The sequence below is a fragment of the Rhinoderma darwinii genome, chromosome 11 (genome assembly GCF_050947455.1).
Source record: "Rhinoderma darwinii isolate aRhiDar2 chromosome 11, aRhiDar2.hap1, whole genome shotgun sequence".
In the NCBI taxonomy this organism is placed as follows: domain Eukaryota; kingdom Metazoa; phylum Chordata; class Amphibia; order Anura; family Rhinodermatidae; genus Rhinoderma; species Rhinoderma darwinii.
Window position 1 is genome coordinate 33,432,924 of NC_134697.1, and position 21,207 is coordinate 33,454,130.

The 21,207-nt window shown below is 41.0% G+C and overlaps 1 protein-coding gene and 1 long non-coding RNA gene across 13 annotated transcripts in view; one reads left to right on the plus strand and one right to left on the minus strand.

Moving 5' to 3' along the window:
• Window positions 1-721: 721 nt before the first annotated feature.
• Window positions 722-21,207, minus strand: part of BTRC (beta-transducin repeat containing E3 ubiquitin protein ligase) — a 182,209-nt gene continuing 161,723 nt past the window's right edge. For all 12 annotated transcript variants that reach the window (XM_075841044.1, XM_075841042.1, XM_075841037.1 and 9 more), the window contains 4 exons: window positions 15,533-15,643; window positions 9,237-9,315; window positions 4,758-4,951; window positions 722-1,944 (listed from right to left, as the gene is read on the minus strand). In XM_075841044.1, coding sequence (XP_075697159.1) covers window positions 4,790-4,951; window positions 9,237-9,315; window positions 15,533-15,643 — 352 coding nt within the window. In that variant the 3' untranslated portion in view covers window positions 722-1,944; window positions 4,758-4,789. The remainder of the gene's footprint in view (window positions 1,945-4,757; window positions 4,952-9,236; window positions 9,316-15,532; window positions 15,644-21,207) is intronic.
• On the plus strand, window positions 11,530-17,905 carry LOC142662833 (uncharacterized). The gene is made up of 3 exons (XR_012851007.1): window positions 11,530-11,599; window positions 15,055-15,160; window positions 17,779-17,905. It is a non-coding gene; the product is annotated as an uncharacterized LOC142662833 (long non-coding RNA).

Below are 21,207 nucleotides of genomic sequence, written 5' to 3' on the forward strand. Positions count from 1 at the left end.
AAAAAAACAACAAACCCATTTCTTAATAATATTTAATTAAAGGGGTTGTCAGAGTTAAAGAAAATCAAACTAGAAGCAGCACATGGAAAAAACACAGAAAACAATACTCACCTGTAAAATGCCGCTACTCCAGCACAGATGTTCCGGTGATCCTGTGCTAGTCTACGTTTTCTTGCCCAGAGTAATGACATGCAGTAGCGGCACGTGACTGCTGCAGCCAATCCCTGGCATCAGTGGTGAGGACAGTATCTATGGCATGAGACCGCTGAGGCCAGTGAGTATTTAGGCACACCATCACTCCTAGAAAGTAAATAATGATTGGGGGAACCACCGGAGTATAAATGCTGGAATAGCGGGAGATTTAACGTGGGAGTATTTATTTTTTTTAATAACATTTTTAATAAGCTGCTCCTTATTTTGTGTTTTTTTTTTTTTTTGTTTTTTGTTTTTTTAACGCTCGGACTACCCCTTTAAAAAAACATCTTCGATTAAAATTTTGGAAATGGATAAAGGAACACTCTGAGCAAAACACATGCACTTTGTTGTACCTAGTACAGAGCCTAAGGGACGGAGCATGACACAAACAGCAACAAGGCAGCACATCCAAAATAAATGGACATTTATTCACCCACAGGTGCAACGTTTCAGTCCAACAGGACCTTTCTCAAGCACGCTGTTGGACTGAAACGTCGCACCTGTGGATAAATAAATTTCCAGTAATTTTGGATATGCTGCCTTGTTGCTCTCTGTTTGTGGATTCTATTCATGGGACTTTGGATCAGCACCCACCATATTATATTTTGCTCTGTTTCTCCAGTGCCGTGATAACCTCTCCTTGTGGAGCATGACACAGGAATTCCCTTTTGGTGTTATTTGAATACAGGTGTCATGCACTGTCTTGTTAGGTCCTGCACTAGGCACAAAAAAGTATATATGTTTTGCCTGGAATGTTTCTTTAACAATGTAAGACTTACAAAAACTTTGATTAGATGGAAAATTGTGAATATCTAGTATATGAATGGTAATCCTAGATGACTACGAGATGACAAATACAATTTTGTGGTGGTTAACTTCTTAAATAATAAACACATGACAACACAATGTAACATAGTAAAAATCAATAAATATGCTAATTAAAAAAAATGAAAATTCAAAGTGATTTTCCCTATAGGATAATAAAATATCTAATCCGTGTATTTTGACTCTACATTTTAATAGCCCATACAGAACTAAACATGGTACTACAACACTTAAATTGTTACAATACTGTGGGGAAAAACAAATATACAAGCAAACACTAAACAATCAAAAATTAAAAAATATTACAATTAAAAAAAAATGACAACAATAATTTAAAAAAAGGGTGGTGGGGGCTAAAAATAAAATAAAAAAATCCATGCTTACTAAGGTAAAACATACATATTTATTTCACTAGGGGTCCGGAGTCATTGTTGTGAATAAAATCTTATTCCAATTTCCCAAATTCTCTGCATAAGTTCCAGGAATTTCCAAACTTAACCACACTTGAAAGCAGCGTGAGCGTGGGACACCGATGAAATTTTTCTTTCGCTTACAGCAAAGCATCAGACATTCTGGCAAGACGTTAAATATTTGAAAGGATCCGCGACTTGTCCGCTTCCTACATTTTTAACAGGTTTCCTTTTCCTTTAAAAGTGCAAGCCTCTAGTATTGTAATAAGCGGCGAACCCCAGTAGCAATGACAGAGAGGGGGATAAAAAAAAATGACAATGATAATCTTCATATAGCAGCACTCCAGCAGTCCGCTGTGCAGAATGGTCCAGGCTGCTTCCAGCTGTCAGACCCTATCATTATTCCAGGGTGTGTCGAGACAAACAAGCCTATTTCATCAAATACTGGTCAAGTAAACTGTTCATTTTCCTGGCATTCATAGGTGATTAATTTACCATATTTTCCAAACAAGTCCTGCAGCAGATACAAAGAAAGTATCATTTACAGTAATATTAAAAAAAACAACACATAATAATTCAATTCCGAATAAAGTTTCATAGCTGTATAGGCAATGATAACTAAATTGTTCCCTGGTTTAAAAAGAAAAAACATTTTCATACACCCCTGCAAAAATATCTGAGTTAATAGAGGGGGTCCTCTGCTCAGGATCCTCATATTTTTGCCAGAGTTGAGAGCGGTTACGAAGAGCGTCTCTCGCTATGGAGGACCTGTCCTATTCTACATTACACAAACAACCCATTGATATGTATGGGCACTGTGTAATGCTTCATTTTCCCTGTGGTGGCGCTGCAGGGAAATTGAACACTTACTGCCAGGTTTCCCCACAGATTATAGATGACTGCTGGTGGTCCCAATAGGGAAACACACAGCTTATTGTCAAGGTACCCTTCTAATAAGTAGGGAATGTCCAAAGCAAAGGACTTTAATTACTGTATACTGATTCTTTATCCAACTTTCTAATATACTTTGTGTTTCAATTCCTCACCATTTTCACCTCTTATTGAGACAACAAATTTGGCCTTAAAGGCGTTGTCCACGAGCGGACAACTGATGATCTATCCACCGGTTAGGTCATTAGTATATGATCGGTGGGGGTCTGACAACGGACCCAGCACTGATCAGCTGCTCCAGCTGCCTCCAGGCACCGGCTGTCCATGCCGGAAGCAGATGGCTCCGGTCATGGAATAGCTGCCAAGCTGCAGTCCTGCTCCTATTCAAGTAAATATGAGCAGAGCTGCAGTTCTGCAGAACGGCCGCTATGCAGTGGTCGAAGCCATCTGCTTCCGGCTTAAACTACTGCATGCTGCTCAAAACATCCGGCGCCCGGAGGCAGACTGAACAGCTGATCGGTGTGGGGTCCGAGTGTCAGACCCGCACCGATCATATACTGATGAACTATCCTGAGGTCATCAGTTTTCCGCTTGTGGACAATCCATTTAGGGCACAATGCAGGGCGAATTTTGCAGAAAAAGAGCTATTCTGTCATTGTATTTTCAGTTTTCTCTTTATGGCATGCACTGTGCACTATAAATGAGATGTCAACTTTATTTTTCAGGTCAGTACAATTACGGGGATTTTTTTTTACTAGTTTTGCACAATAAAAATTCTTAAAAAAAATTAATTATTGTTTTTGTGTCGCCTCATTCCAAGACCCATAACATTATTTTTCCGTGGACGGAGCTGTATGAGAGCTTATTTTTGCGAGATGACATGTCGTTTTCATTGTTATGACTTTTTGATTACTTTTCATTCCGTTTTTTTGTGAGGCAGGATGAACAAATAAAGCAATTCTCACTCTGTTTTTTTCTACGGCGTGTACCGTGCGGGGGGGGGGGGGGGTAAATTTTTGTACCTTTTCGTTACGGCCATGGGGTAACCAATTTTGTATATTTTTTTTATAGCTTTATTCCTTTTATTTGTTTTTTTTACTTGGATTTTTATGTTTTATACTTCTAAACAATTTTTATTTTTTTTACTTTATTTCACAAAATGTATTAGTCCTACAAGGGGACTTGTACATGCGGACCTTTGATCGCTTACATAATACAGAATTATTCTGACAGGCAGCCTAATAGGCCTTTGTCGTAGTGCCCATGCCCTCTGTCAAAATCCTTAGATGCCGTGGTCATAGTAAAATAGTCCATATGTAAAAGACATAAGTTCATCCAGTTCAACCTATTAATTAATTGGCAGTGTTGATCCAGAGGAAGGCAAATACCCCATGAGGCTAGAGCCAATTTTACTAATTTTAGGGAAAAGTTATTAGAATAATCAGAATAAATCCCTGGATCAATGACCCATCCCCAGTAATCTAGTCCCCTTAACTTGTAATATTATGACATAAAAAAATGGCATCCACGCACCTTTACAAAACCCTACCCATATGTAGCGGAAAAACTCGGCTCGGAAATACGAGCATGTTGTGGATTTTCAAATCTGTAGCATGTTAATTCTGCTGTGGAAAAGCCATGGATTTCACCCCTGCAATGTATTATAGGGTGAAATCCACAGCACATCCATGGTGAAAACCGCATGTATAACTTGGAGATTTTGCCGTGGCATCACTGCGGATTCAGCAGGGATTTGTGACTAAATCCGTGGCAGATTTCTTCCGCTATGTCTGGATGTAGCCTAAAGACTTACTACTTTTATGAGCAAATACCACAACTAAGAAGTTATTGTTCTGGCCTCTTCGGTTGAGGATTTGACACTTATCGTCAAAACGAAAAGCCTGAAAATTAAGGTGTGACTGTAGCGAATATCATTAACCTTCTCCCTATCTCACACTCATGTGTTATGCAGGGTGCTCACAAGGAAAAGCACATGGTTCACTAGCAAAATAATGGCCTTGAAATGTTAAAAAATAGAAGTCTGTCTGACTCCTTAGTCCTGCAGAGCCATCATTAAGTTACGGGAAGAAAATCAGTGCTGAACACTAGATCTTCAGCATGATGGCCATGCAACAGATATCCCGTCTCCGCTCTCCGGATACCCGTGGGTATGACCTAAGCAGGGTTAACTGAAATTACAGTAGAGTTTTGAGTGGGGTTGGACTTTAATATTTGCTGGGAAGACTTTGAATTCGCACATGAGGGTCAATTGGAAACAAAAAACTTTAGTTTTGTAGCAAAACATGTTATATGTAAATTTTACACATCTCCAGTTTAACTTATAAGAGGAAAAAAAGGTAATAGATTAGCAACGACAAAATAAGAAAAAAATACAAAGAAAATAATCTTGACGACATGATGTCTTCCGGGACTTACCTGTGCAATTGTGAGGTACTGTTTAGTGTTATTTATCTGGAGATATAAGTGTATGTTCTAGAAGGTGAGTGGTTAGACTCCGCATCTGCAGCTGGGTCATTTAGAAAATCCCAAATAAGAATAGTGTCGTCGTGAGAACTGCTGACTATCTGGAACTCGTCAAACTGTAGCCGGAAAACTCTTCCTGAGTGTTCCTGACAAAAAGGAAACATAGGGTCATAGAATTATACATGGAGGCAACAATAACATATAATATGATATTCACTTGTGGTTGATTTATATATCATGGTCCCCTGTGGCGGGGGGGGGGGGGGGGGGTTACAAATTTTGCACTGGGCTGAGGAGCTTCAAGTGACACCTATGCCCATATCCCGTAACATGGAATATGGAAAAGGATGAGACAACCACTTTAAAAAATTTAGCTCTCTTTAGAGAATCTCTTTCCTTTGACCGATTTTGTATGTAGCTCTTCACCAAATATCTGGACATGAAGTTCTGCTTCCTTATGTGGTCCTAGCGTGGACTATACTATACATTGCCTGGATGGAAGATCTGTATAATCTACAAGACATTTTAAAGATTCCCTCTTATTTCAACAAACTGTCCATAAATCATTAGTACACACGAAAATAAGAGAGTTTGTTGTTTATATTATTAAGAAAAATGCCTCTTTCTCCATTTATCAGACTCCCCCCACCCTCCCCTGCCGCATGCACTGATCATTCACTCTCCATCTTGAGAGGGGCAGAGATGAGACAGATTTTGAGAGAGACAGATTATGAGAGACAGATGGACGATTTTGAGCGAGAGAGAGCGAGACAGATTTTGAGCACGCGAGATAGATTTTGAGCGAGCGAGGCAGATTTTGAGTGCGCGAGACAGATTTTGAGCGAGACAGAGAGAGATCCTCTTCTCTCGGTGTACTGTGTATGGGAGACATCATAGCTGCTAGTCTCCTCCGCGATTGGACCAGAGTTAAAAGGGTTTTCCAGACCCTAAAAATTGATGGTCTGTCCTCCGGATAGGCCATCAAAAGCTGATGGGTCTGGTCCGACTCCCAGGACCCCCGCCGATCAGCTGTTTTGAAAAGGGTGCAGCACTCGTACGAGCGCTGCTTCCCCTTCATTTTTACTTGCTCACTGTGAAACGACGACACACATTTATCGGCGATTCCCAGGTATTGCAGCCTTTTCTACCATTCACTTCAAAGGGAGAGGAAGGCTGCAATACTTATGATTCACCGCTACATTAGTATCGACAATTCACAGTGAGCAAGTAGAAATGAAGGGGAAGTAGCGCTCATACGAGCGCTGCATCCCCTTCAAAACAGCTGATCGGCGAGGGTCCTGAGAGTCAGACCCGACCCATCAGCTTTTGATGGCCTGTCCTGAGGATAGACCATCAATTTTTAGGGACTGGAAAACCCCTTTATAGGACAACTGACAATTAGAGATAAAATGACATATACAAGTAATGTAATTGCCAGAAATCGTGTTATTCCTCATGTATACGACCGCTTCTTCTGAAAAGTCACCTGAAATAACAGATATGCTTTAAATGCGACACCAGACTACAAAACATCATGGTGCAAAAGTAAGCAAAAAATGTATCGAGTGAATCCCACACTGGCTCCACGCACTGAAAATACATTTGGAAATTAAAGAGGTTTTTTAAAATTAGAAGAAAAATAAAATATGGGATGTATAAAATTAAGCTTTATCCCTATTACGCCGAATGGTGCTGAACTGCAATACCAATCTTACCCATGTACAAAAGTGGGGCTATTTCTTAAAAAAAAAAAAAAAATTTAAATTGACAAATGATCAACCAAACAAATGTTTTTTTCTAGAATATAAAAAATTCACATTGGTACTGGGCAGCAGGTGACATAATGGTCTGTTTTAGATGATTTATTACAGTTGCATAACTAAAGAAGATTTAACTCCCCATCTTCAGACAAGTGTTCTCCCTTCTATATTATAATCTTATTAGAATTTTTGCACTATTTGTAGGAATATCGGTGCTAGAACATGTATGATATCAGTGGATAATGTTAGTGTCAGTATGTCTATACACTAATCTTCAGACCACAAGCTATAAAAATGAGCCATAACATTATTCCGCCGGATCAAGCAGACATTGCGACGTCTTATAAACTTCAAAGTGAAGACAAATGATCCTGCAATCAAGAGCCATGAACTATGAACCTTCTCCTACTGCTTGCAATTTGAACAGAAGCTATAGGAGGCTATTCATTTCCTGGTACTAAGCCAAGATTAATTTTGGACGACCATAATGGCAGCACTCTAAATTCTGATCTCCTGTGGTCACAACCATACACGAGCCACAGCTCCCATCCTTTTAAGTGTGTTTCTATTTAACAGGCCGCAGTGAAATTTTGCCAAGAGGGAAAATAATGGTTCCTGGATGAAGCCGCAATTACACAGATCTTGTTTCCCATCAACTTCAGTAACAAATTGAGAGGCTGGTGCTTAGTACCACTTGCTAAAAATGAAATGAAAGCCTTTTGGCGGTCTGTTCTCTAATACTATGTATCACTAATCTGCTGTTCTGTACAATACAAACAAAGTAGGTGTCAAAGCAATTAAAGGGGTTGTCCGGTTTTAGCAAATTAATGTTATTTTTTGCATAATTTCAAATCATACAATTTTTTACATACGTTTTGTCTTAATTCCTCGCCATTTTCAAGATCTCTGCTTGTTGTTATTCAGTAGGAACATTCATTGTTTACTTCCAGTGGATAATAGTCTGTCCATGGTTATGTGATGGACACACAGGTGCTGGGATTGTTACAGTTATAGTATGTGTATCAGAGCTGTGTCTTGTAACAAGCCGTGCACCTGTGTGTCCATCACATGACCCTGTAACGATCCCAGCACCTGTGTGTCCATCACATGACCCTGTAACGATCCCAGCACCTGTGTGTCCATCACATGACCATGGACAGACTATTATTCACTGGAAGTAAACAATGACGTTTCCCACTGAATAACAACAAGCAGAAATTTTTTTGAAAATTGTGAGGAATACAGAAAGTATATTGGAAAATTGTATAACTTTTAATTATACAAAAAGTAACATTAATTTGATGAAACTGGACAACCCCTTCAACATATGAACGTACATGGTCATCAAATAATCAGATATTTGCAGGTCTTTATGGGGTATTGCATTCCAAACTGTAAAGAAGGAATATAATAATGAGTATCGATTTTTACTACTACCGTTAGCGACTAAGGCTCTGTTCACATCTGTGCTTTTTAAAAAAATGTATTCTGTTCCATCAGAGGAACAGAATAACGGCAAAAACTGATCCATCGCTTGATGGAAACCAATGGCAGTTGAGGTTTCATTGGGTTTTCGTCATTTTGTCCTGCAAAATCTTCTATTTGTGACAGAGGCTCCTAACGGAGACTCCGATGCAGAACAGGGCCTAAGGAAGGGATTTATCAAAAGGTGTGCCACGGAAAAATGGAGCAGTTGCCCGCAGCAATCAGATTCCTGCTTTTATATTTCAGAGGTCCTTTGGAAAATATAAGCTGAAATGGCATTGGTTGCTATGGACCACTTTTCCTTTGCACTACTTTTGATAAATTTCTCCCTTAGGGTATGTTCACATGACCTATTTTCAGCCGTTTTCCGGGCCGTAAACGCCCCAAAAACAGCTAAAAATGCGGGGGGCTGAACGCCTCCAAACATCTGCCCATTGATTTCAATGGGAAAAACGGCGTTCCGTTCCCACGGGGCGTTTTTTACACGTCTGTTTTTAAAAACTGCCGCGTAAAAAAACGCCTCGTAAAAAGAAGTGCATAAGAAGCCCCCTTTTCTCTATGCATAACAGACATAATGTATCCTATAAACAGCCATAGATCGAATATTTATGAGAGTTCAGCCGTTCCGTGTATCCAAAGTTTCAGCACAAGGCCCTGTGATTTTAGGTGCTGTGATTATCACTCTTCGCGATCTCTGTAAATCTTGCAATATCACAAGTTAACCTATGGGGATCGCTTGAAATCCTTTGTGTATATTCCGTTTCTCAAACGCAAACATTCTGATATTGTTGGCGCAAATCTCATGCCCCCCGTAGGATAGTGCAATAAATATTGGGCATAAAATCGCAATAAAGCCCAGTTCTTATTATCATTAAGTGGAAGGCTACAGCTCATAACATGTCTGCCAACTGGATTAGTTAAAGGGGATACACTGGGTAAGGGGGAGGGGGTTATAGTTACAATAATTAATAATATATGATATTTATTTTTGTTGTTTTTTTTGCTGTCTATTAGAATTGTAATTTCACAATATTCCCTGGTGAATTTTAATGTAATAATTTGTAAATCAGAGCGATCCCCCTCCCTTATTGAATAACGAATCTCTAAAACAAATCGTATTATTCCGCTATGTTTTAATGCCTTAATGCTTGTAAGCAGGCAACACAACAAATCTCTGTATACTTACCACAAGTGTCCGCAGACAAAGTGTCCCTGCGGGAGCGCGCGGATCTAACGCAGCCACAAGGTCCCACACTTTAATTTTCCTGTAAGCCAAAGAGTAAGTTATAGATTGCTAACAATAGGAAGAGACAATCCAATAAAACGAGAACACTTCTCAACAAATTAAATGTTGAAATGGGGAATAAGCTCGTATGGTTTAAAGCGATACATGTAGGTTAATGTACAATGTTTACAATTACTTTATTTTATGCCTAAAGGACATTATAGGGGTCATCATGGCAAGAGGAAAATGATACCAGTGACGTACCATGGAATTTAGCCAGCGGATTAAGGTTGTCCGTATTGATGTTTCTATATATTTTTGTTTATTTAGGTGGATAAATTGACACTTTTAGGCCTTATTCACACAAACGTATAATACGTCCGTGCCTCGCGTGTCGCACGGACCTATGTTACTGAATGGGGCCGTTCACTGTCAGTGAATTTCACGCAGCGTATGTCCGCTGCGTGAAACGCATGACATGTCCCATATTTGTCCGTGTTTCGCGCTGCACGCACCCATTGATGTCAATGGGTGCGTGCAAATTGCGCTCGGCACACGGAAGCACTTCCGGGTGCCGCGTGTGATTCGCACAACAGCAGTAAAAACAATGAATGAAAACAGAAAAGCAGTGTCATCATGATGCCGGCTGCGCGAAAATCACGCAGCCGCGCATCATATGCTGAGGACACACGGACCTTTTGCGCGCGCAAAACGCAGCGTTTTTTGCGCGCGCAAAACGGACACGTCCGTGTGAATAAGGCCTTACTGGATTAACAAATAGGGAGTACCTGATAGTTCAGTACAGTAATGGACAGGGAGAAAAAGCCCCCAGAAAAATACAAACTAATCACCAAAGGAGAAGGTCATGTCATACTGTGGCCACTACTGGTCTTATCCCTCCCTGAACGTCCATCTTTTAAGGCGTGCGCAGGTTATGTGAGGGTCTGTATGGTCAGATAGACTGACAGAACTAGAAGAGTCAGACAGACGAACACACTTCCGTGAAAGAGGAGGGTCACTTTTAGGGTAAGTTCACACAGGGCGGATACGCTGCGTAAAGGTACACAGCTTATTCGCCCTGGAGGCCACAGGGAATTCCGGATGAAAAACTGCACCAAATTGTGTTACGTTTTTTGGGCGAGTATGTTTGCTGTGGAGTAAAAGAAAAAAAGAAGAGTAAAAAATAATGTGCATACTTACCTTCTGACGTCTTGCAGACCGGCCTCCTGGGATTGGCTGCAGCAGTCACATGGGATGAAATGTCATCCCAGGAGGCCAGCCTGGACGAAAAAGCATAGAATTCTGGGTAAGTATAAGATTTTATTTTTTTCTGAGTTGCTATTTGTTGCAGGTTTTAGCTCCCCATTGAATTCAATGGGAAAAACAAACAACAAAAAAAAGCAGCGATTACGCAAATACAATTGACATGCTGCGGATTAAAAGACCGCACTGCAGATCAATTTCTGAGCAGTTTTTCCGCTTATCATTTATGCAGCGTGTGGATGAGATTTTTTAAAATCATATCCACTCTTCTGCTACTGTATTATGCTGCGGATTTTCGGCTATGCGTGAACCCGGCCTAAAGGGGTCAAACAGGATTAGAAAAATAGTGCCCCACTTGTCCATGGGTTGTGTTTGGTATTGCAGCTCTGCTCTAATGAAAGGAATAGAGCTGTGCTGCAATAGCACATACAACCTGTGGACCGATGTGAAACTGTTTGTGGAAGAAAGAAGTCATGAGTTTCTAATCCTGTACTACCCCTTTAAGACAATGAATTAAAGTTCAATCTAAAATACTTGTTTGCGTTAAAAATTATACTACAGTTTATTGTATTTTACATTGACTTTTTAGACTTCAAAGGAGAACGTCAGAGCATGAAATGCATTTGGTAAGGGTATTATGAACATTGAGAATCAAAATAAATCACACCATCAACATATATGAAGGCCAGCGGTTTTGGGGAAGGGAAAGGTATATGTTTGTTGTAAGTTTTTTTTGTTTTGTTTAATCAGTTTAATAACACAGAATAACCAGAAAGTGTAATACATTGGAGCCTGACAAGCAACCAATATTGTATGGCTTCAATTTCCATATTTTTTTTTCAATTAAGCAACTTTGCAAATATTTGTAATTAAAAATCTCCTGCCGTTTTGTATCTACAGCTCCTATACAGACCAATATGTCTCCATGGTTACAGACTACAAACAAACCCTGTGTAGTCTTTTCCTGCAGTCATAATTCCTTCTCTCATACGTTCAGTAGACCTGTAAGATGTAGGGGTGAGATGGAAGAGAACATGACTGCAGGATCAGACTACAAAAGGGTTTGCTTCTATTCTTTATCCATGGAGACACATAGGCCTGAAAAGGAGCTGTAGACACAAAGTGCCTTAGGCTTCGTTCACATCTGCGTCAGGGCTCCGTTCCGTCTGAGCTTTCCGTCGGAACGGAGCCCTGAGTGACACAAACTGAAACCGTAGGTTTCCGTTTGCATCACCATTGAGTTCAATGGTGACGGATACGGTGCCAATGGTTCCAGTTTGTCTCCGTTGTGCAAGGGTTCTGTCGTTTTGACCGGATGAATAGCATAGTCGACAACGCTATTCATCCGGTCAAAACAACAGAATCCTTGCACAACGGAGACAAACTGAAACCATTGGCACCGGATCCGTCACCACTGAAATCAATGGTGATGGAAACGGAAACCTACGGTTTCAGTTTGTGTCAATCAGGGCTCCGTTACGACGGAAAGCTCAGACGGAACGGAGCCCTGACGCAGATGTGAACATAGCCTTAATCAAGACTGTTATGAAGTTGCTTTATTTTTTATTTTAGATGTATTGAATCAATACAAAAATACTGGCTACAAACCTTTGTTGCCCTTTAAATGAAGAAGGCCTAGTTCACACAGTTTTTTGCAGGCAGAAAAAAATCTGCTTCAAAATTCCTTAAGGAATTTTAAGACCAATTTTAAGCTGCCTGCACTTTTTTTGTGTCTTCACATCGATTTTTGCCTGCTGTGGCCGATTTTTGCTGTTAATTTAATGCAGGAACCGCAGGTAAAAAATGCAGCAAAAAAAAAGCTCAGAAACTAGCGCCGTGGGTTTTCTCGGCCTCCTTTTGATTTCAATGGAAGGTCAGAGGTGGAAACCACGGCATCAGCCAAAAGCCGCCCCAGGGAAAAAAACGCCTCTGCCTCCCATTGAAATCGGTCATTTTTTAGCGCTGATTCCAACACGGTTTCCATGTCAAAATTAGTGCCCAAAAAGTCAGGGTATGATTACATGGAAATTTTTGTGGGCAGAAAATTAGCCCCGGTTTTTTTTAAGTGGTTTTGCACCACACCCGTTTGTTGACGCGATTTTTGTCGCTGTTTGTGACGCGGTTTTCAAAGGCATTTTGTTTTTCCTATTTTTTCAACAGACAAAGGGAAAACCCCCAAGCATTTTTTGATGAAACACGCGTCCAAAATCACGTCTCCCATTGATTTCAATGGGTTTTTTGAGGCTGAAAACGCAGAAAGATAGGGCATGTCGCTTCTTTTTCTCGCAAGCGTTTTTCTTTCCTTGCGGGAAAAAAAACGCCTCCACCTCCCATTGAAATCAATGGGACTCAATTTCGGCAGTTTTTTGCCATGGTTTCCACCGCAAAAAATCTTTGCGTGAACAGGGCCTTAGGGGAAGTTCACACAGAGTTTTTTTTACAAGTTTTTTGACACGAAACCACGTCGATAAACGCGTCAGAAAACGCCTCCCATTGATTTCAATGGGAGGCATTTTTTTCTCGTGAGCGGTTGGGAGGCGTTTTCTTGACGTTTTTGGGGAAAAAGAAGCGACATGCCCTATCTTCGGGCATTTACGTCTTTGACCTCCCATTGACATCAATGGGAGGCAGAGAATGCGTTTTTCGCTGCGATTTTTGCCTGTGGCGCTCAATGGCCGCGGGCGAAATATGCAGTGAAAACGGCGGCAAACGGCGTGCAGGCAGGTGAATATCTGCCTCAAAATTCCAGACGGTATTTTGAGGCAGATTTTTCTGCCTGCAAAAAAACTGTGTGTGAACAGGGCCCTTAGGGTTCTTTTACCTTGCGTCATACGTCAATAACCTTGGAATCTTACCAAAGCTGTTTCCATTTACAACGTTCTACAAATCAGACAATCAAGACACCAAACATATACATGGCAATCCAGCTTTGACCAACAGGTTGCCCTTCTTTTTTTGCTAGCAAATCTCAAGTTCAACCGAAGTCTCAAGTTCACGTCTACGATGACATAGCTCCCTACACAACTCAGAGCAGACCCTTCATTTTTTTAATGGTGTGATGACCTCTGTGTAAGTGGCTCACATCCTGGACTTGATCTTTAGGTTTCTCGAGTGCTTCGTGTGTGTACAATAGCACTACAGTGCATCACGTGTGAGTGTAAAAGGAGCAGCGCCGTTTACCGGGTCATGTGATGAAACATGAGCGAGCGCTGCTGTCATCTCACTGATGATAATTAGAGCAGGGCCTTAATAACGAAGCCCCGCGGTGAGCAGATCGGGGAACATATTTTGATAAATGCTCTGACTAATGAAACATGCTTCAGCTTCGTTACAACCGAATGAAAAATAAGAATATTTTCGCCGCACATTTCTAAAATTAACCAAGATGAATGGCACAAGAACAGGTGATGTTAATTAATGGAGCATTTAATGGCATCTGATAAAGACACAACATTCTTCCTATTCTAATTCTTATACATGAAATCTTTTACCTACAGCGTCTTCCCTGCATAATTGTACTTACTAACAAAATCAGTTTATCTTCTTTATCAAACCATTAAAGCCTAACTGAAAAAATTAAATAAGCCAAAGACAAAAATATGCCTTGTAAATAAAGATGCATGCCAATGGGTTTCTGGTGGACAAGGGCATCAAACGACAGTAGTAAAAGGCCACCGTGACAGCTCCCATGGGAATGGTCCGTGTTCTTGGATTGCAAATGTGTTTAGCTATGCAGCGATGACATAGTGCCATATAACGGGCAAGAATTGGTATTTAGGAGTCTGGGAAAGTAGGGTGACACAACCTCTATTAAAGCTATAATAGCCTCCATGTTGTCCGCCACCTAGGTTTCTCAGACTCCTTAATGCCAAATCTTCCTCGTTCTATGGTGCTACGTCATTGATGTATCGCTAAATAAAAACCAAAACAGTTGAACTGAATTTTTTAGGGAACACTAAACATAGAATTAAATAAATAGTCAGAAGATAAATTTGACCACACTGTTGGTCAGTATGCAGGATTTTCTGCATGTTCTTGAAACAAACAGTCTGGTAGAAATCAGGCTGTCAATCGGCTGAGTGGGCAGGACTTAGCCAAAGGGGTGGGGCTTAACCACTATTTGTCTCCTATTGCAGACAGAGCAGTGAGGGAAGTCAGCCAATTGTCTTAAAGCAAGACACATGTATGTTAGAATGAGAGGCCATGAACACAGAAATATGATTGCAATAAAAAACAGAATAGGATCAAAGGAAAGGAGGGGAATAAGTGATGAATTGGTCAATTTTTTTTTTTTACATTTTCTATGTATCGTGTTCTTTTAACAACTAGACAGAAGGGAAGAACTCAAAGACCAATATTGACCGGTCACTTTTCATTTCAGGTTCAGAAGTCCTTCAATGGCAATGCCCCGCCGCCTGTTGCTCTACAACAACAAACTATACTCAAACTACATACAGACTGTACATTATGTAGAAGCCCATACCTTCTATTTACTAATCACCCCCATTTCCTTTAGGAAAATCTGAATTTAATTGCATAGATCCGATTAGGAAGAACAGGGACAGTGATCCGGGAAAAAATGTAAAAGAGGATTTTCGACCAAAACATAAAAATGGCCATATGTAAGTAAATCAGCAGCCAAAGTTTGGAAACTATCTTTGACTTGCTTACAGAGATATTAGTACTTGTTTAATTGTGGCCGCCATATTTGCAAAAGTAACAGGAAGTCCAGCCATATTTGTTGCCGCCACTAAATTAGTTTCTGAAAAATCCATATGACCGAATATGGTGACGACATAACTGCCGACAGTCAATTTCTGAGAAGCTAATTAAAAAAGTGATAACCAATATGGCTGCACTTCCTGTTGTCACTTTTGCCAAAATGGCCACCGCAACAACACAGAATAATGCCAAAATCGAATAGAAAAAGGGAAATAAATAGATATTACCTGAACGGCTAGACAAGAGAAGCATAGGGAAAAGGACAGACGTACCCATCATATGCTCCGCTGACTATCCTCTTGTTGTCAAAGCGAATACATCGCACCAGTTCTTCATGTCCTTCCAGGACTCGTAAACAAGCTCCACATTCTATGTCCCACAACCTGAAAACAACAGAGACTCTGAAAATATCCCTTTCATAAACTTTGTATTGCAAATGTAAAATAATTCCTATACCTGTTACGACTAAGGGAACAACATTTCCATCAGTTTGACCTGACTATTTTAGGCTGAGTTCACATCTGCGGTGTGGCTTCCCGTCATAACAGAAGCCACAATGCTATGCCGGATTTATCGTACAACGGATCCCAACGAACCCCATTGACTTATAATGGGGTCCGTTCGGGTTCCTCATGTCTTACTGTAGTTTTGATGGTAAGAATAGCTCCATTGCCGTCAAACCTGAAGGAATTGCCCCCAAAGTCTCCTGCACATTAACAATTATCGTTAGGTCTGTGACCATGCTCAAGTGCATGCTCGCCATTTTACAGTTTATATATAATCAACAGGTTTAGTAGCTTTGTAAATACATTGCATTATATATATCTTGATCCTGAGTAACAGTCTGAATTTTAGATAAGAGCTTCATTCACAATCCTGCTGGTTGCTATTGGAAACAGTCAGTAAGCTTGTTAGCAGACACACCCTTAACAGGTTTTCGTGGCTCCTATAATGCAGTGGGACAGCTAATTTTTCCTACATCAGATTACTGTAGTGTCTTGTGTAAATACTACTGTACACTTCTCAGAATGCACGCTCTGTACAGTCATTTATCCATATGTTAGGAGATTTCAGCTCTGAAGCCTGCAGAGCTGTGAATGCAGCTTTAGGTAGTAGCATTAATATGCATAAAAAAATTTGTAACATTGTGAATACATTGAAATACTTCTCATGTACCAATGGTGGACAGAGTCTGTAGTGGCTCCCATGCAGGAACAGTATATGGGCCTCTTGCTCTCCAATAGCTCAGCATATATCCTGAGTCTCTCTGAAAATCCACCAGTAATTATGAGCCATGAAATGTATTTGCTCAGTCTCTTACATGCAATCTAATAGACAGAAGACAGCTGATTTAAAGGTGGCAGTGGGCCCCCTTACCTGCTGGTCCCCTGTGCGGCTATATAGTATGCTCATCCTTATCTTGTACTTATTTTAAAGGGTAACGAAACATTCAACAAACTTCTGACATGTCAGAAGTTTTGATCAGTGGGGGTCCGAGCACTGAGACCCCCACCAATAACTAAAACAAAGCGGAAGAAGTGCTCGTGTGAGCGCTGAGCCTCTTAGTTTCTGTTCGGCTTTTTCCGGAAAGCCGATGTAGTGGTGTACGGGATCATAGACTTTCTATTGGATCCGTACACCACTACATCGATTTCCGGAAAAAGCCGAACAGAAATGAAGCAACTCAGCGCTCACACGAGCACTTCTGCTGCTTCGTTTTAGCGATCGGTGGGGTCTCAGTGCTCGAACCCCCACCAATTAAAACTTGTGACATGTCACTATTATATGGCAGAAGTTTGTTAAACGCTTAGTTACCCTTTAAGTTTACAGTGCTACAATGAGATCGGACTGCGTTTCTGGCATGGATGTCACACAGAGTTTACACACAAAGATATGATGTATGTTTTAGAGTCTTACAATGAGTATATCCAGGGGTATGACTATAGGGGGTGCAGGGATAGCAGACGCACCCAGGCCCTGGTGCCTGAGGGAGCCCATAGACCCCTCTGCCACATAAGAAGACACCAGTATTATAAATGGCACATGGTAAGCGGGAGACCCTGTTACAAAATTTGCATTGGGGCCCAGGAGCTTTCTGTTATGCCTCTGAGCATAGCAATAAATCCTTGGGCAAAGAAAAGCGCAATGAATAAACTCATGAATGTCTCAGACCACCAGTGATGAACAATGACTTCAGTCCCCTACAACATGGCTGCAAATTCTGCCACTGATATATTTGCGATTATTCAATTCACGCTATAAATAATTATATCACTTGCATCAAGTCTTCTGATGTTGTCGACTAAAGGAAAACAACTCCCATCGTGCCTTTCAGCGTACTTAAACATTTCTAACCGCTAATCAACAAAAAGACCTCATCGTGTTTTATGCATCTCCTGTAATCCTGAGCGTTTCTTTGTAAGCCGACCGTGCTCTACGCAGAAATACGCGGTAACATAAAAATGGCTGTTTATTCGATGCCGTTATAAAGTTGTTTATTTCTGTAATGTTATTACAGGCTGGATATCCATGCAGAATTTCACATTCATCATCGAGCACAATCAACTGCCTCGCTGTTCATTATTGACTGTGTAGTTTCTCTTCGCTTAGATATTGAGTATGAAATAACAGCTCCCTCAAGAAATGTATTGGCTGCTTCCCAGTAAAGACTGAAAACTTTTTTCCTGCTGTGTTATTAATAATTGGATATAACTCCCACTGTTGACAAAAGTAGGATATAAAATCTTTATTCTATAGCAACATGGGATTAAAATGCCCTGAAAGAAGGTAAAAGAACAAGGAGATATACAAGGTATCCAATATAATGCTGCCTGGCCGAGATCATGCTCTCCATCTGAGCAGAGAAGAACAGGAGATTTCCTTGCTGTACATCTTTTGGATACTTTAGTGCCAATACCTATCATGGCAGCCTTGGGCCTACTGAAGGCCCTTAGGGTCTACCAACTTTGTGCTCGTATTAAGCCCTGCCAGTGGCATAAGTACAAAAGAAATGCAGTATATTGTGCAAGCGATCCAACAACTAATAAAAAAAAGGCAAAAACAAAAAAAATATTACAAATTTTGACCCTCCCATTTCCCATAAAGTATTGTAAAAAAACATAATTGGTATAACCGTGCCCGTAAAAGTTCGAGCTATTACAACCTTACATTATTTAACCCGCACGATAAACACTCTAAAAAAGAAAAGCCAAAAAAGAGTGAAAACTGCCGAAATTGCTGTTTTTTGCTCACCTTGTCTCCCACAAAAAAATGGGAGTAAAAAGTCTGATGTACTAATAGTGTTAATAAAATACATGAAGAGGTAGAAGAACCGCAGCACACACGTTATCAAGGTACAAAATAAGGTGTCTTTATTTCACCAAAACAGCGACGCTTCGACCCCAAGGTTCTTTCTCAAGCCTTGAGAAAGACCCTTGGGGTTGAAACGTCGCTGATTTGGTGAAATAAAGACACCTTATTTTGTACCTTGATAACGTGTGTGCTGCGGTTCTTCTACCTCTTTTGCCTGTTTTGGAGTTGCTCTGGCTGCAACTCGACACCGCCTGCACCGCCTGGAAAATTCCTTCCTGTTTAAAAATCTCTCTGTGAATGCTCTCTGGGACTGTGATGTGCTGCTGATCTCTCTTTTTAGGTTAATAAAATACACAGTTCGCTGCACAAAAAAAAGGCCTTCACATCGATAGAAAAAAAAAAGTTATGGGTCTTACAATATGGCGACACAATATATATATTATTTTAACTGAGTTTTCTTTTGTAAAAGTAGAAAAACCTAAAAAAAACAATATAAGTTTGGTATTGCCATAAACATATTGACCCGCAGAATAAATTTAAAGAAGTCGTTGTTAACAGATGGTGAATGCCGTAAAAACCAAACCCAAAAAAGCATGGAGGAATTCGCTTCTAGCAGCAAGAAAAAATTAAAATGAAAATCCTAAAAATGGCTGCGGCGGCAAGGGGTTAAAATTGCAACAAAAAACGAGAGCATGAACTTCGCCTAACCGGCCAACCGAGGCGCCTCCGAAAACTGCCTTTATACCACAAATCGATGCAGTTTTCACAGTGATTGTAACAAACAACTTGAAAACTGCACCGATTTGTGGTAAAACAGCCTGCTGGTGCGGTTTTCAGATGCGTCTCAGTCACCCGGTAACCGCTACATTGTGGCCATAACTTGGGTACGCCATTTCTCCGTGTTTTGAAGTAATTTCCTGTGATTTGTTTGTAACGTCAGTGTTTTAGTACAATGTAGAATTCATAGGTCTTTCAATAATGTTCAGTTCTCCAGGTGCTTAAGCAGAAAAGTACCCCACACCATCACAATACCACCATGTCTGACTGTTGGTATGTTTGATAGATGTATTCGGCCTGAAAATGGCTTTGTAACCCTTTCTAGGCTTATTTAGGATCAAAAATTTCTATTACCTCCTCTTCTGAAAAAGATCGTGGCACATTGTTCTTGGGGAATTTCTGTCGTGTACATTTCACCAATATGTAGAGGTCTATATGACGACTGATATCAAATTATAGAATGCATTTGGCTGCAGGCATTGCCTCTAAAGCAGGATTCATTAGTTAGAAAGTTTAGAGGGGCAGTTATCTTTTCCTCATGGGTGACATGGATGTTGGATAACGTTGGTTCTTCCATAAATGCAATAACAAATCAAATCCTATCGTAGGAACGGAACCAAAAGGGGTTTTCTTCAGATTAGACATCGAACAGAAGGCCATGCTGCGTTAGTATCCATGAATCCTTCATTCCATGTTGTTTTTCTGCTTGCTTTTTACCTAGAGTAGTTTTTTCCTCTCTATAATATGACAACCTTTTACAAACACTTGTAAGAACATGTGTGGGAATTTTTTTGGGGGGGAGAATCTACTATGGGACAGTAGAGGTGTGTAGCCTAAAAACTCTGGACCTGTAATGCAATTGAAGTAATTTATAGTGGTGATGTCAAAGGGGTTATCCGGGGACCAAAAATGTGTAAAAATTGCTTTGCATTCATTTTTTTACGTAAAAAGAAGTCACTTACTAATGTACTTTAATGAAAAATTCGGTACTAAATGGTGCTGTTCGTGTCGCCGTGTTATTAATGGCATGACCACAAGGGGCTGCCACATTGCCTATTGCTGGAGTCCCCGAGCAAAGCATCAACTAGCGCTTTGCTTGGGACTCCAGCACTGCCCCCGACATTTGGTCAGTAACTTCAGGGGTTTCTTATAGCTGGGGTACCCGAGCAGACCATCAGCTGATGCTCTTCCCAGGGACTCCTCCGCTGCTGCCAATGTCACTGTTCATATAAGGACAGTGACGTCGGCAGCAGTACTGGAGTCCCCGAGCAGAGCATCAGTTTATGCCCTGCCTGGGGACTCCCGTACTGCTGCCGACATCACTGTCTGTATATGGACAGTGACGTTGGCAGCAATGCTGGAGCACCCAGGCAGATCATCATCTGATGATCTGCCTGGGGACTCCATCGATAGGAAACACTTGAAGTCACTGTCCATATATGGAAAATGACATCGGCAGCAGTAGTGGAGTCTCCGAGCAGAGCATGAGCTGATGCTCTGCCTGGGGACTCCCGTACTGCTGCCGATGTCACGGTCCATATATGGACAGTGAGAATGACGTCGGCAGCAGTACGAGAGTCCCCAGGCAGAGCATCAGCTGATGCTCTGCTCGGGAACCCCAGCTATAGGAACCCTCTGAAGTCACTGACCAAATGTCGGGAGCAGTGCTGGAGTCCCGAGCAAAGCGCTAGCTGATGCTCTTCTGCTTCGGGACTCCAGCAATAGGCAATGTGACAGCCCCTTGCGGTCATGCATTGAGAACACGCCGACACGAACAGCAGAGGAACAAAGCCCTCCGTCACTAGAGGCCGTGTGGGCGCGTCATCAATATTAGAAAAGCTACAGGACTTCCGGGAAC